This window comes from Anomalospiza imberbis, chromosome 2, assembly GCF_031753505.1.
Source record: "Anomalospiza imberbis isolate Cuckoo-Finch-1a 21T00152 chromosome 2, ASM3175350v1, whole genome shotgun sequence".
In the NCBI taxonomy this organism is placed as follows: domain Eukaryota; kingdom Metazoa; phylum Chordata; class Aves; order Passeriformes; family Viduidae; genus Anomalospiza; species Anomalospiza imberbis.
In genome coordinates, this window is record NC_089682.1 from 77,569,513 (window position 1) to 77,582,866 (window position 13,354).

Consider the following 13,354-nt stretch of genomic DNA (forward strand, 5'->3'; position numbering starts at 1 on the left):
TATTGAATTCAATTTATCTGTTAATGTTCCGATCATGATTTTGGGATGAAGTTCTTTCTGCCTTTTCCCTCACAGTAACAGAAACTCTGTTAGGTTTCCATAAAGTGGCAGGAGGATGCATTAAGAATATATCCTTTGATGTTTTTTCGTCGTAACACCCAGCACTGCGTAGCAGAGCACGCCCGTTCAGTAATGCCCTTCACCTTGCAGCCCACGTGAGCCAGCTGTATGAGCGGGCAGTGGCCCCTCCTGCCCAGGGCCACACAGGGAAGACAAGCACTGAAAAAAGAGAGGAGCAGCAGCAGAGGTAGGACACAGCAGCGAGAACTGGTGCAAATGTAAATAACACAAAGGGTGAAGCCAAGCACACAGGGAAGGCACTGTGCTTTACTGACTGTCATTAAGGACTGGGACCTAGATCTCTAGATACATATGGCAGTGTTTTACTGTCTTGTCCTGTGATTATTTTGTCCCTCTATGCCTCTCTTTCCTTATCTGAAAGATAATTCAAAGTTTGTTGGGCAAGGATTTTGGATGTTTCTTGGATTGAATGATCTAATAAAAATGCAGATAAGAGCAAACACTTTTGTGCAAACCATACAAGTCCAAGTCAGGAGCCACCTGAGATGTTTACATAACACACTCTCATAAAAACCATTTTCTTTCCAAGGTTATCTTGTAAATATTTTTGTATTTATAGAAGACTACTAGTTTTCTCATTCCCACTACTCTCTCTTTTTTTCTTCTGGGTGATTCAGTCCAGAAGGAGTAAAATCCAAGTGGCACAGCAAACTGGAACAGAACAGGTAATAATATTAGCAGGATCAAGTTCTTTTATAAGCCAGCTTAATCTACTTTTGTAAAGAATGTTATTGATTTCATCAGGTCTTGGGTGATGGTGCAATGGCTTGCCTGCAAATAATGGGGTATTTTCTGCTCAACAGAAATGCTGAATAAATGGTTTGAGTCTCTTTCTTTTTTCTTTTTTTTTTTTTTTTTTCAAAACCTAGCAGCATTACTGTGAACTTACACTATGCAAACCAAGGCTGAGGTCAGAAGCCCTGTGTTTTGTTTTCTGGTTCTGCCACTAGTGTAGAAAATACTGTATATTAATATATTCAAATGCTCATGCTTTAGGTTAATATTCAGGTATTCCACAAATAATAGCTGATTTTTTCAAATAGAATCCCAGACATGTCTCACATGGTGGTGCTTCAAAGCTTCTCTAGGCAAAACTGTCCCAGCTCTCTCAGCCTCTACTCACATGAAAGGTCTTCCAAACCCTTAATCATCTTTGTGGCCCTTTTGTGCACCAGACAGGTCAAAAGTGGACACAGCACTCCATGTGAGGCTTTCCATATTTCTTCTTAATTATGTTCTGATTTGCATGAGATAAAAAAGCCTTTTAGAATTTCAGAGTTACATTTTAATATAGCATTTCACACTGGTTTGGATCCTATTAAAAATAATTTAAATATATAAATCTGAGCAGTCAGCACCCAAGAACATTATGTGCAATTCTGGCTCTAAAACCAGTGTTAAAACTCTCAGTATGATTAAGACTGATCATTTCATAGCTGATATTAGACCCTGCAAGTCACTGAAATTCTAATAGTGTAAAACTGGGCTATATCAAGCTGAAAACATGACTGATCTTTATTCTGGTTAACCTTACCTTTAGAAATTTGAACAGCTTCTTCTGTATCCACAGAGCAATTCTGGTTAACCTTACCTTTAGAAATTTGAACAGCTTCTTCTGTATCCACAGAGCCATCAAGTCTTTCTGTGATAAAATAAGGAAATTAGATGAGTTTAATGTTCAAAATTTTAGCAATGCATCTGGAATACCAATTCTTAGCTTGAAATGTTTTTTGGAAAGTTGGAAAGACACCAGTGGCAATCCCAGGCATGGTTCCATGAGGTTTAGAGAAATGGAGTATGTTCTGAGAGGAGCTCCTCATAGCAGGCAACTCGCTGTCCATGTGCATTCTGACCAGTAAATTCTTAATTCACCTCCAAGAAAATTGCCAATTACAAGAATATTACTTCATATGATGAACCAGGGAAGAAAATGCCACTTGCCTTTACCAATTCTTGATGCACAATACTGAAAAACAGGGTTAACTCAGTTATAATGCTTTCTTTTTCTTTCTTTTCCTTACCAACAATGTGAAAAATATCCCTAGGAAAGAACTGGATGAACAGAAGGCTACATTTGCAGCAATAAAAACCAGAACTTTTGCTCCATATTTTGAATCTGAATTCAGCAACGACTTTTACCAAGAAAAGGTAATGCAGCTGAAAACTGGATGAAGTCTGTTAGACCAGCTAGTATCTCCCATGCTCCCAAAGACAACTTTGAGTTTATATCTCAGCCTCTGTTTATCTCAACAAACCATTACAAAAGACAACCGTGGTAGAATTAATACTTGAAATTATACACCCTTGTAAAGGAAACATATCTTGAAAATGGTATATGTTCACTGAGTACAAACTCTATAAAATTCCTTACGTAAACTCTGGAGAGAGCCTGATTCAGAGCAAAGCTCAACTTCAGGTATTTTTTACTTAACCCTCAAACCCCTCTCCTTGCTTATTAGAAAGGGAATAAGTAAAACTAACACTACTAATTTAGAGGTGATCTTGGAGCCTTTTGTACTGGTAAATGCTGTAAGTGCATAAAGCCTACTCAGAAATGTAGGCGGTAATCTGATGTAACTATTACATCTCCTTTATAGTCACCACTTTGGTTCTGCTTATTTGTTTCCTTTGCATTCCTGTTTTTAAATTTTTTTCCTTTCTTTTTTTTGCAAGGGGAGAAGGGTGTCTGCTGGCTGGTTCTCCTAGGTGTTTAGTTGGGAAACCTAAGCCCTCTTTCTTCCTATTCTCCAGTTTCCTGATTTGGAAGCAATGTCTAAGGAACTTCCTCCACTTCAAAAAGAAGGAAGTGTGACTTGCCCTCTGTTGCTGATAAGGGAACCCAGTGGAGGTAATCCACTCTCTGGCATCGGTTTTGTACCTTCTTCAGGAGGAAGAAGCCCTTGTAGACATCATTGAATGTGGAAGAACCATCAGCTAAGCTGATGAATTCTGCTATGAATGAGAAGTGGATAGATGAAAAATGCTCAAGAAAAACTTGAATAAATAATAGTTAGGGGTGGATGAGCAAAAACCAAGGAGGCCAAGTTTAGAAAATAACTAGTATGACTGTAGGAAAAATATGGGAGATTTATTTCTGAAACTCAGTGGTAAGAGGGAACTGGTACAAAAGCAATATGGAATAGGAAACATGCAGGCTAAATATAGACTGGAGGACATAGGAGGAAAGCTGTGACTCCATTACAGGAAGCAGGGAAAGAGGGAATCATTATCTTAGCCTTCAGCTTTTCAGAACTGACAAGAATACTTCAGTTCTGTTTAAAAAGCAGCCCTGACAAGTTACTGAAATCATACAGTGAGATTAAAATTCATACACAGCAAATATTCATATCAGGAAAATAGTCCTATGTGGGGCTTTATCAGACCCCCACTAATTCCCATATTTCCTCATTTTCTATCACCATAAGACTGTGCTGGATTGTCTTTTAGTCCTTTATGGTTTATAGTTCAGTTAGCCAGAGAACAAGAAATGACTAATCACACAATAGGCATTTTTGAGATCCCTGTGGCCCAGTAGAGCAAAATGTCACATGCAGAATTTTCTCAGCCTCTCATGGTTATGTAGACAGCTTTCCAAGATCGTGTCAATTAAAGTGCCAAAGACTGACGTTGTTTTTCACATGTTTGTGAAAATGATGGTGCTCATCCATTATTTTCCCTTTAGCAGCTGAATTTCTTGATACCACAAGCGATTCATCACTTTCATCTGGCCTTCTGCTGCAGGATCCTTCCAAACAAGATGATGGTTCCAGCAGCACCACAGGTACACCTGCCTTCCAGAATGTAGTTGGAGCAGCTTGGTATCTTTTTATAACTTCTGACACAATATTTGCAATACAAATTTCAATCCATCTGTCACTTTTTCATGCTTTTGGAAATCTTTCCCTTCCAGATCTAAACAAGCCTGCAAGAGCAGAAGAGGCAGCCTTTCAACATAAAGTTCCAAGTCTGATGGTGGATGTTACAGGACAGAGAAGAAAAGAGAAAGTAATATTGCCATCATACCTTCAGGGGAAAAAACCAAACACCATACCAAATAAAAAGGTAAAAAAATAACATCTTTCTTGTCAATTTTCATATCCTCTGAGTCATCTCTTTTCCATAAAATCTTCACCCTGGAGCAATACTGGAAGGTATTTTGAATCTATTTACTGTAACATGGTTGTTACAATTTATTTATGTTTACTGGCAATTCCAGAAGTACCTTTCCTCTCAACAGCTAGGAAAAACTCATTCTTCATCAGCCACCTACATGAAAGCTCTGTTTCCAAAAGAGCAGAGCTTCCCCCATTTTCCCTGAGACACCTCAATGGCTTAATACATCTGAAAACTCAAACCAGTATAAATTTCCAGACAGTATTCAAAGTGCTGCTTCAGTTTTTACTCAAATTATTATGTCTTTTTGTAATTCTTCAGGGTGAGTGGACAGAGGTCAAATATAGGTTAAGTAATTCTCTACCTGACTTAACAGCCACCAACTTTCTCTTTGTCTCATATTTTGTTTGCAAAGATAGAAGATCCTGCCTCAGGAAAGGTCAGCACATCTTCTCTTGCAACAAGACAGGATCTTACCAACTTCCATCTCATCCCACCCAGGGTGACATTTGGAGTGCTAAAGGAAGGCTGCACCTATGCAACCACTGTAATCATGAAGAATGTTGGTGTGAACTTCTCAAGGTTAGTTTGAATTCTTAGTACGCTGGTTTTAATCTCTGCAAATAGATCCTGACAAAAATCAAGTACAGTTTCCCTGGACCCACTACTCAGAGAAAGGAATTCTGACAGCCACTTCATAGGTCTGCCAGAGCTTTCCATAGGATGGTGCCACATCCTAGGAATGCCTCTTCTACTGTCTTTCGTTTAACAGCTTCTGGTGCAAGGGCATGCTGGTAAACTCTTCTTCAGAGGGGAATGAAATCCACAGGGTCAGTTCCAAAGCAATGCAAAAGTATAGGTCATATCTGATCTAATGATCTTTAAAAATCTGAACAGTAGGAAGCTGGATTCACAAAAGGACTGAATCTCAGATGTGAAACAATCAGTAAGAAATGAGGAAGCAAAACTTCTGCTTTAGTTGGTACCATTTAATTAAAGATTATTTGCACAAAATTCATACAGTATCATGCTTTCTGCAATAGAATCACATCAAAGGACATTAAATAAAGATTGTTATGGACTTGTGGGTCTGCAACACACAGGTGTTTGCCAAGAAGCTGTTTGTACTTCAGCTACCTTTGAATTGTGCTGATTTAAAATGCTGCTGTTACACATTCTGTTATAAGGACTAGGCAGTGTTAACAAGTTCTTTGAAAGCTTACTTTGGCCCATTCATCTGCTCCTTTGGGGATTTTTAGTTAGAAACCAGAACCTTGGCAAGAAGGCCAGGAATACTGCTGTAGTCCAGCATTTACATTATGATGGAAAAGATGAGGTAAGAAATTCTGCTGTCATTTAAAAAAGCAGAGGAAGAGCAGGCAGCCTAGATGCGATTTCTCCCACCTGAAACAGTTTCTGGCAAACTGATTCTCTTCTCTTTCTAACAGGTTTCGAGTGAAGCAGCCGCCTCCGCACACAGGACTGAGAGTGATGTACACACCAGGACCTGTAGGTTACACAGGAGAGCTTTTGGATTTTTTTCTAGACTCAGCTGGCCCTCAGGCTAGCTAGGGCACCTTTCTGGGACAGCAGCTGTCTGGGAATAGAGCTGCCAGGGTACACAGTTTTGTTTAAAGTTACCTGAAGTTATGCTGTCTTCCATTGTCCCTCTGCCACCTTCAGCTAAGCATTCCATGCACTCCTGTCTCAGCCTGTGCAAGAATGCAGAGGAATACAAATTTTAAGTTCAGTGGAAAGCAGTAGGTCAAGCAGTGAAGTTATAGAGAGCTTTTTCAAAGCAAACAGGATTATTCTACCACTCAGATGCCTCTGAGTTTTCCTTCTGCTTAGGATGTTCGTTATATCTGCTCTGTCTGATGCCTAGACTTGACTTCCTGTCCTGATACCTTCAGGATGTGAACCTAGTAAACCATTGCCTCAATCCTTTCTTCTCCTGCTTCCAACTGTTCTCCACCTTAAGTTTTTTTATCTAGCAAAGCACCACAGCACATTAAATTATCCCACTAAGCAGGAAGCTTTCATGCTTTCTGCTTTTGTTCAGTCTTTTTACCTGCATGCTATCTCTGAATAAATAGTGCTGGCCACTGTCCCCACAGCATCCATGTAATACCATTGGCAATATTTTGCCAATGCATGGAATCAAGAAGCAATGACTTGTGCAGAGAGGCAGTGCCAGAATGCAAATCAAACTTCCTAGTCCGGAGCCTTAGCCACAACACAGTACTTGAAATCATAGGATAGTGTGGGTTGGAAGGAATCTTTAAAAGCCCCAGTTGAGAGAGAAGGGTGCTGTAGGGGACTGTGTCAAAGATGTTACAGAAATCCATGTAGATGGCTAGAATAATTTCCATTCTTTTCTCCTCACATCTGCCCCTTTTGTACCTCCCTACTTTATGTTCTTTTTAGAACAGAATAGAATATTTTATTTTGTTTCATTTGGAAGGGACCTACAATGGCCCTCTAGTCCAACTGCCTGATCACTTCAGGGCTCACTAAAAGTTAAAGCATAAGTATTAAAGCATTAAGTATAACGTACTAAGGACAATGTCCAAATGCCTCTAACACTGACAGGCTTGGGGCATCAGCCACCAAGGACTGCTGGAGGGGACCATGTATGAAACTTGCACCTTACCTGTGAGTCATTCTCTGTCTCTCCTAGGTGGCAGCAGGCTTGCAGGTTGAACTGGAGATAGAGATTTTTGCCATGCTATTTGGAGGGAAAGACACTGGTGGCCTTGAAGAAGTTTCCCATGATATTGAGATATTAACAGAAATTGAAACTCTTCTCCTGCCTGTGAAAGCAAATATCCTTTCTTGTCTTATTTCTCACATACACCTCATAGCATCGACCCTGGGGATCATCTTCCTGTTGGGAGCCTCAAGCATTTTTTCCAGTGCAGGCTGCTGCAGTAGCAAGCTTTACTGTCCCTTTCAGAAATACACAAATGGGTGTTTTCAAAAGCACAACAAATGAACAATTTAAGAGTCTGATGCCAAACACAGTTTACATCAGAATAACGTGGTTTGAAAAGTGGAGAAAAGAAGAACGGCAACTCCAAAAAATGTTGCTTTTAATACCTAAATGTAATGGGAAATCTTTCCCACCACCCCTCATGAAAATACTTTATCATGTTTTTGAATCTGTGGTAGCATCTGGTGGTACAGCCTCATGAGCAACAAAATCATGTATCATCCAGATACTAAACAGGCAAACGGGACAATCCCTGCAGCAGCAAAGATGCAAACACAGAAGTGCATGAATGCTGCCAGAAATGAGCCTGTGTGGGTTCAGTGGACTTTCCAGTTGTTTAACTCACGACAGCAGTACAGTAAAAGAAGAGCCAAGTCAATAGCTATTATTTCTATTTCCCTTGTGCTCCAGGTGAAGTTCTGTTTGACATTTAATCAAATTTACACTTAGAAGTCTGGGAGAAGGGGTCCTCTAGAAACCTATAAAAGAAATAGTAAGGCAGGCTACATCCAAACATGCCAGAAACTTCCTTCAGAGTAAGGACCACCCTTTACCAAAGAAAGGAGAACTTCAGGATACTCTGAGCCTAACCAGAGTAACAGCAACTCTTCTGAGTCTTTATATGCTCTGGATGTGACATTGAAACTCCCCAAATTTATTTGCATTGACCCAAATAAATCTTTCATGCCTGTAATTGCAGAACTCAGCTAGACAGGACTAGTGGCATAGCAGCTAAACCAGCTGCTTTTCTGTTCCCACTCACCCAGTCCTCAGACACAGTTGCAGACCAGCCTCCAAAACATGTGCCCTTCCCCCATATTTTAGCTGTTCCTTTAATCTTTGAGCTGAGGGCACTAGTCCAGGTTCAAGATGTTTCACAACCTTATTTTCAGAATTCATTCCTACCTCCACACTTTATTTTACTGGAATAAATATACCAAAATGGTGAGATCCTTAACATGGTATTCCACCTGTGTTATCCCATGACATTTATGAGTGCCGCCCAGAAGGATACCCCCAGGGAGGGATGGCAGCAGCAGTCCAGGCAGTTCCTACGAGCCCCAAGCCACGGTTACGGATTACACTCCCACGAAAGCCTTGTAGTTAGTGTAAGTACTGGATGCAGTGACACCAGCTGTAAATTAAAGTACAGTTGTTTTACCTACTCTTCACTTCATCAGCAGCATCCTGAACAAAGCTCATGCAAATGAGGCACCTAGCTGACTTGGTACTGTGACAGGAGAAGGGAAACTCTGGATGACATTAACCAAAGCACTCACTACAAGGGGACTGCAGGTTATTACAACTGCTCTGCTCAGTGGAGGCACTCACAGCAAAGCCTCCTCAGTCCTGTCCCAAATCCTTCACTTACTGTCTCCACATTAAACAAGTCCTTGAACCTCCTGGCAGCTGGATTTATTAGAGTTAAGCCCTAATAAATCTCCTTAACACTTTTCACTTTCTAAAACCAAGTCTTACTGGTGACCCATTGACACTAACAGCAAGTCTAATAAGGGACAGGAGTCTTACAGATAGGGCAGCCTCAATGTGACAAGTTCAAATACATACAACCCTCTGCACACACAATTTCATACAGCACATTTCTGTAGTCTGACAGATTCAGTCTATATAAAGAATCACAGAACATCCTGACTTGGAAGGGACTCAGAAAGATCAGGCCCAACTCTGCACAGGACATCCTGAGAATCACACCATGTGTCAGAGAGCATTGTCCAAACACTTCTGGAACTCTGTCAGGCTTGGTGCTGTGACCACTTCCCTGGGGAGCCTGTTCCAGTGCCCAACCACCCTCTGGGTGAAGAATCTTCTCCTGATGTCCTAACTAACTCTTCCCTGACACAACTTCAGGCCATTTCCTTGGGTCCTGTCACTGGTCAGCAGAGACATCAGTGCCTGCCCCTCCTCTTCCCCTCGTTAGGAAGTTGCAGACTGCAATGAGGTCCCCCCTCAGTCTCCTCCAGGCTGAACAGACCAAGTGACCTCAGCCACTTCTCACACTTCCCCTCAAGGCCCTTCACCATCTTTGTAGCTCTTCTTTGGATGCTTTCTAAGAGTGTCTTAGAATGGCTAAGTCTTCCCTGACAAGTAAGAAAGCCTTACTGGGAATTTCTCACAAACCAACAGTCAACATGTTTAACATTAGGCTGGTGTTCACCTCACCCCCATGAGCTCAGGCACTTTACCACACAATTGATGGTGACAGTTCATAAACAGGAACCCTATGGATGTCTCTCCTCAGCTGAACAGTCCCTGTTTGCTTCATATGTGTAACACTGACATCATCTTTTTCTTTCAACTTAAACATCTGTAAGCCTGCCATGTTATCTAACCAATCAGCAAAGAAATTCCAGCTGTATCTCATTTCCTCTCCTCTGGAGAAAAAGTGACCACATCAATCAGTTCTCAAAAACTTCACAGACATGTACCTCTGACTGCTGCATCTGCTCTAGGACTGCCCAGTATACATCAAGTATAGCTTTTTTTTTCCTGTTTAAATATCTTCTTACCTTTTCCAGTGTGGAATTCTACCCCCAAAGTAACACACAATTATAGTCTAGAAAAACAACTAGTTTAATGCCTTCCACCTTAGGGATTTACAACCTGGAACTCATCATGGAGGAAGTTTAGACAAACTTGTATCACTCTGTGTTGAAACCTAAGAGAAATACTCACCCAGTCAGTTCACATTTTAGTGAGACACCCGCAGTCCCAAGAGAAGTTCTGATCAGGGCCATCTTCCATGACAAGCACAAAGGGAGAGAATTAATTACACAGTATTCTCCTTTCACATGTCTAATCCAGCTAATCATAGCTGCTGTCACCACAGCCAAACCTCCCTTCTCTTCTGACAGTGTCCTTTTGTGAATTGATTGATAATTCCTACTGAAGCTGGCTGCAGCTATCGCATGCTACCCAAACAACTGTACCCAATGCCTCTTTGAATATTCCTCCCCTCAAAGTCTCCTGGACTCAAAACCATATCCGTCTCAGACATGTCAATGAACTCTGCATTGGTTGGTTTAGTCTCACCAAACATGGAACACAGACACTCCTGGGTTAAATCCTGTTACTGGTTAAATAGTCTTGTTCAGGCATCCAGAACAGAAACAGTCAAGTCACTGCAGAGGCACTCTGAGAACTTTCTAAGTTTCTATCACCTTTCCCAGGTGGTTATCACCAGAGCCAGTGATTCTCTCTACTGAGACCTAGAAACCTCCCTACAATATTAAACTTGATCACAAATTTGCCACACCTCCTAGCAGAGACCAACAAGCAAAAATCACTGATCAAGCATCACCTGACCAAACTTAGTCCTATCATCTTGTATTTCCTTAGTTATTTCACATCAATATTTAAAACATTTTAAAAAGATTATCTTAACATACTCAGAGTTAAATACCAAACAGGAAGCTGCCCATGAAAGTCTTCAGTACTCCTAAGCAGAGTGTCCATCCTGAATGTGTGTCGTGATTTTTGTACCATTCAATTTGTGCAATAAAAGCAAACCCCTAATTTCCTTGAAGCCTGTGTAAGAATTCCATCTCATGTTGTTGCTCCCTTCCAACAGCAAAAGGCCAAATCTGAAGCCAGTCTGTAGCAATCACAGTGCTCACACAACACTTGCAGAGAATCTAGACATAATTATTAGGTTTGGTTCAACAACTGTACAAAGGTGGAGCTGGGATTTCTTCTTGTTTTTTCTTCCTGCCATTCATGTTAATTTTCTGTCCTCTTCCACTACAGGTTAGAGCCCTAGAAGATCAACATGAGGATCAGCAACACTGAAATACCTAGATTTTAGTCCGACCTTATGGAAACATCCAGTGTCATTTTTCCATTAATTTAATCAGATTAGATGAGAATAAATATTTTGCCTTTTCTCTGTTAATGGGAAAGGTGGCCCAGAAAGTTGCACGATCTCCTGATGTGGCTGTCTGAAATGTAAACAGTGGAAAGATTGCTGTATTTCAACCCTACTACAGAGTAGTGCTGCGTGATTCCCACTAAGTTTGTTTTTAAAAGAGATTAGGTTTCCAATAACCTGTGCTGAGGCACCTGAAACCTTTTTCAAGTACTGGGAATGCACCAGGTTTCAATACAGTCAGCTGTGATTCTTCAGGAGCTGCTCAGCTGTTCTGGTCTTCTAATTCCCAAGTTTCTGTTTGCTTTCACAATCATAGGCTTAACATTCTGTGTGCTCACTTACCTTTAATAAGCTGCACATACCAGATGCGGGTTGCAAGTACACAAAGTTGACAAGAGAGGGATTCTTATACCCTCTTGTTCACAGTCACACATGAGCACCTTCAAATGTTCACCTGCTCATCTCTCTTCATAGTGGAAGACCAAGCTACTTAGAGATGGTTTTTTGCCCCTCCTTGCTCCCACCTACACAGCAACAGCTAAAAGATCACAGGCTCTTTCTGAGCCACGACATTTGTGTGCCCAAGCACAGCTCTGCTTCCAGTTTATGAATTCATTTCTTACAAGGTCCTTTCCCATGCTTCATCTTTTTTCCAACATGTGACATGTTGAGAGAAATGGGGTATTTTCCTTGATACATGTAGATGACTTGTTCTCTCAACACTCCACAGTGACTGAGAATCCCATGATTGGGCATTAACAGCAGCTTTCACAAGTGTGAAATATGAATGCCAGTTCTGAATCCTCACATCCACACTCTTAGGTGGGATACATATTCTAACAATACAGATTTAAGCTTGCCCTGTACTTGAAAGTGCTTTCCTGTTCAGGTTTGTAAATCCAGGGAATTTCACCCAAGAAAGGGCAAATTCATGTCCCAAGGATATTAAAATTCCTATCAGAGGACTGTTGGCACAGGACAGACTGCTTCCATTTAAAGCACAAGCTGGGCTCTGTCAGTAGCCATCCAAGTACTCCATTAGCACAGACCTGTCACAAGTGATACAAATCAGAGAACCAGAGGGAAACTTCAAGAGGGCAGCCTGTGTCAGCAGCTAGGGAGAGACAACATTTCCTGGGACACATCCTTCGCCGTTTGGATTTTTTGGAGACGGCCGCCCACTCAGGGGCACAAGCCCCTGAACACAAACGCCGGCCCTTTTCCCTGTGAAACAAAAGTCGTCACCCCAAGTTCCTGATGTCAGTTTGCAGGGTGCACTTGGGAATGTCAGGGCAGCACAAGCTCAAGGCGGTGGCAGGTTGGGTCTGGGACATATTCTTCACCGTTCAGATTTTTTGGAGGCAGCCGCCCACTCATGGCCACAGGTCCCTGAACAGAAACACCGTCCCTTTACCCTGTGAAACAAAACTTGCCTCCCCAGGCGAGGTGGTGAAAAGTCCTTTTCTTCAAGGATTCTTCCCTAATACCAGTGAGAGCAAACAGAGACAAAAGTGAAGGAATTCCATCTCTCCCAACTTAGATCAGAGGGTATCTGTCATAAGATGACTCTGCATCCCAAGCTACTCTTCTGAATCACCATTTACATCCTTCTCATCAGTCCCTGAGTTCATGTGCACATGGCCATGTTTTTTTATTCCAGGCCTCCCAGAGGATCATCAAACAGCAATTCATTATACAGCATCCTTAACATCTATTTCCCTGTCATTAAGGTAAGCAGAGGCAGTCAGCCTTCCCCTTTTGGTACCTGGTTTTGGCATCTCTCTCCTCAGTCACCTCAGCTGAGGGTGCACTGTGGTGTCACAAGCCAGCTCTCCATCTGTAACACTTGTTTATCCAGCAGGCTGGTCCATTTCAACAGCAGATAATGTGGATAACAGATGTCAACTGACTTCACCAACAGAATGTATCATCCTACAGTGCCTCCTCTTTCTCCTAGTAATCCCTCTTATGAGGGTTTATTTTGGGAGTAGTAAAGGAAAAGAACAGAGTAAAATTAAACAGAACAGCATAAGTCAGGATAGAGACATGTTTGAATGCAGCTGTTTCTGGGTGCCCCTATAATTTTATATTTGTCCAGATATGGATTAAACTTGTGATTCAAGTGAAACAATTGGCAGAGCTGTATGAAGGTTGCCATTTCTATAAAGAGTCTGAAAGCCACCTGGAAATGGAGCACAATGTGCTCCCGTGAATTATCCAGA

The 13,354-nt window shown here is 41.5% G+C and overlaps 1 protein-coding gene across 1 annotated transcript in view; it reads left to right on the forward strand.

Annotated features, from left to right (window-relative positions):
• SPAG17 (sperm associated antigen 17) overlaps nt 1-11,148 on the forward strand; it is an 88,500-nt gene extending 77,352 nt beyond the window's left edge. Inside the window, exons 38-48 of the mRNA XM_068181889.1 lie at nt 211-307; nt 759-806; nt 2,187-2,289; nt 2,893-2,989; nt 3,824-3,922; nt 4,052-4,203; nt 4,670-4,836; nt 5,703-5,763; nt 6,935-7,079; nt 8,218-8,355; nt 11,012-11,148. Coding sequence (XP_068037990.1) covers nt 211-307; nt 759-806; nt 2,187-2,289; nt 2,893-2,989; nt 3,824-3,922; nt 4,052-4,203; nt 4,670-4,836; nt 5,703-5,763; nt 6,935-7,079; nt 8,218-8,354 — 1,106 coding nt within the window. The 3' untranslated portion in view covers nt 8,355; nt 11,012-11,148. The remainder of the gene's footprint in view (nt 1-210; nt 308-758; nt 807-2,186; nt 2,290-2,892; nt 2,990-3,823; nt 3,923-4,051; nt 4,204-4,669; nt 4,837-5,702; nt 5,764-6,934; nt 7,080-8,217; nt 8,356-11,011) is intronic.
• Nucleotides 11,149-13,354: the final 2,206 nt, after the last annotated feature.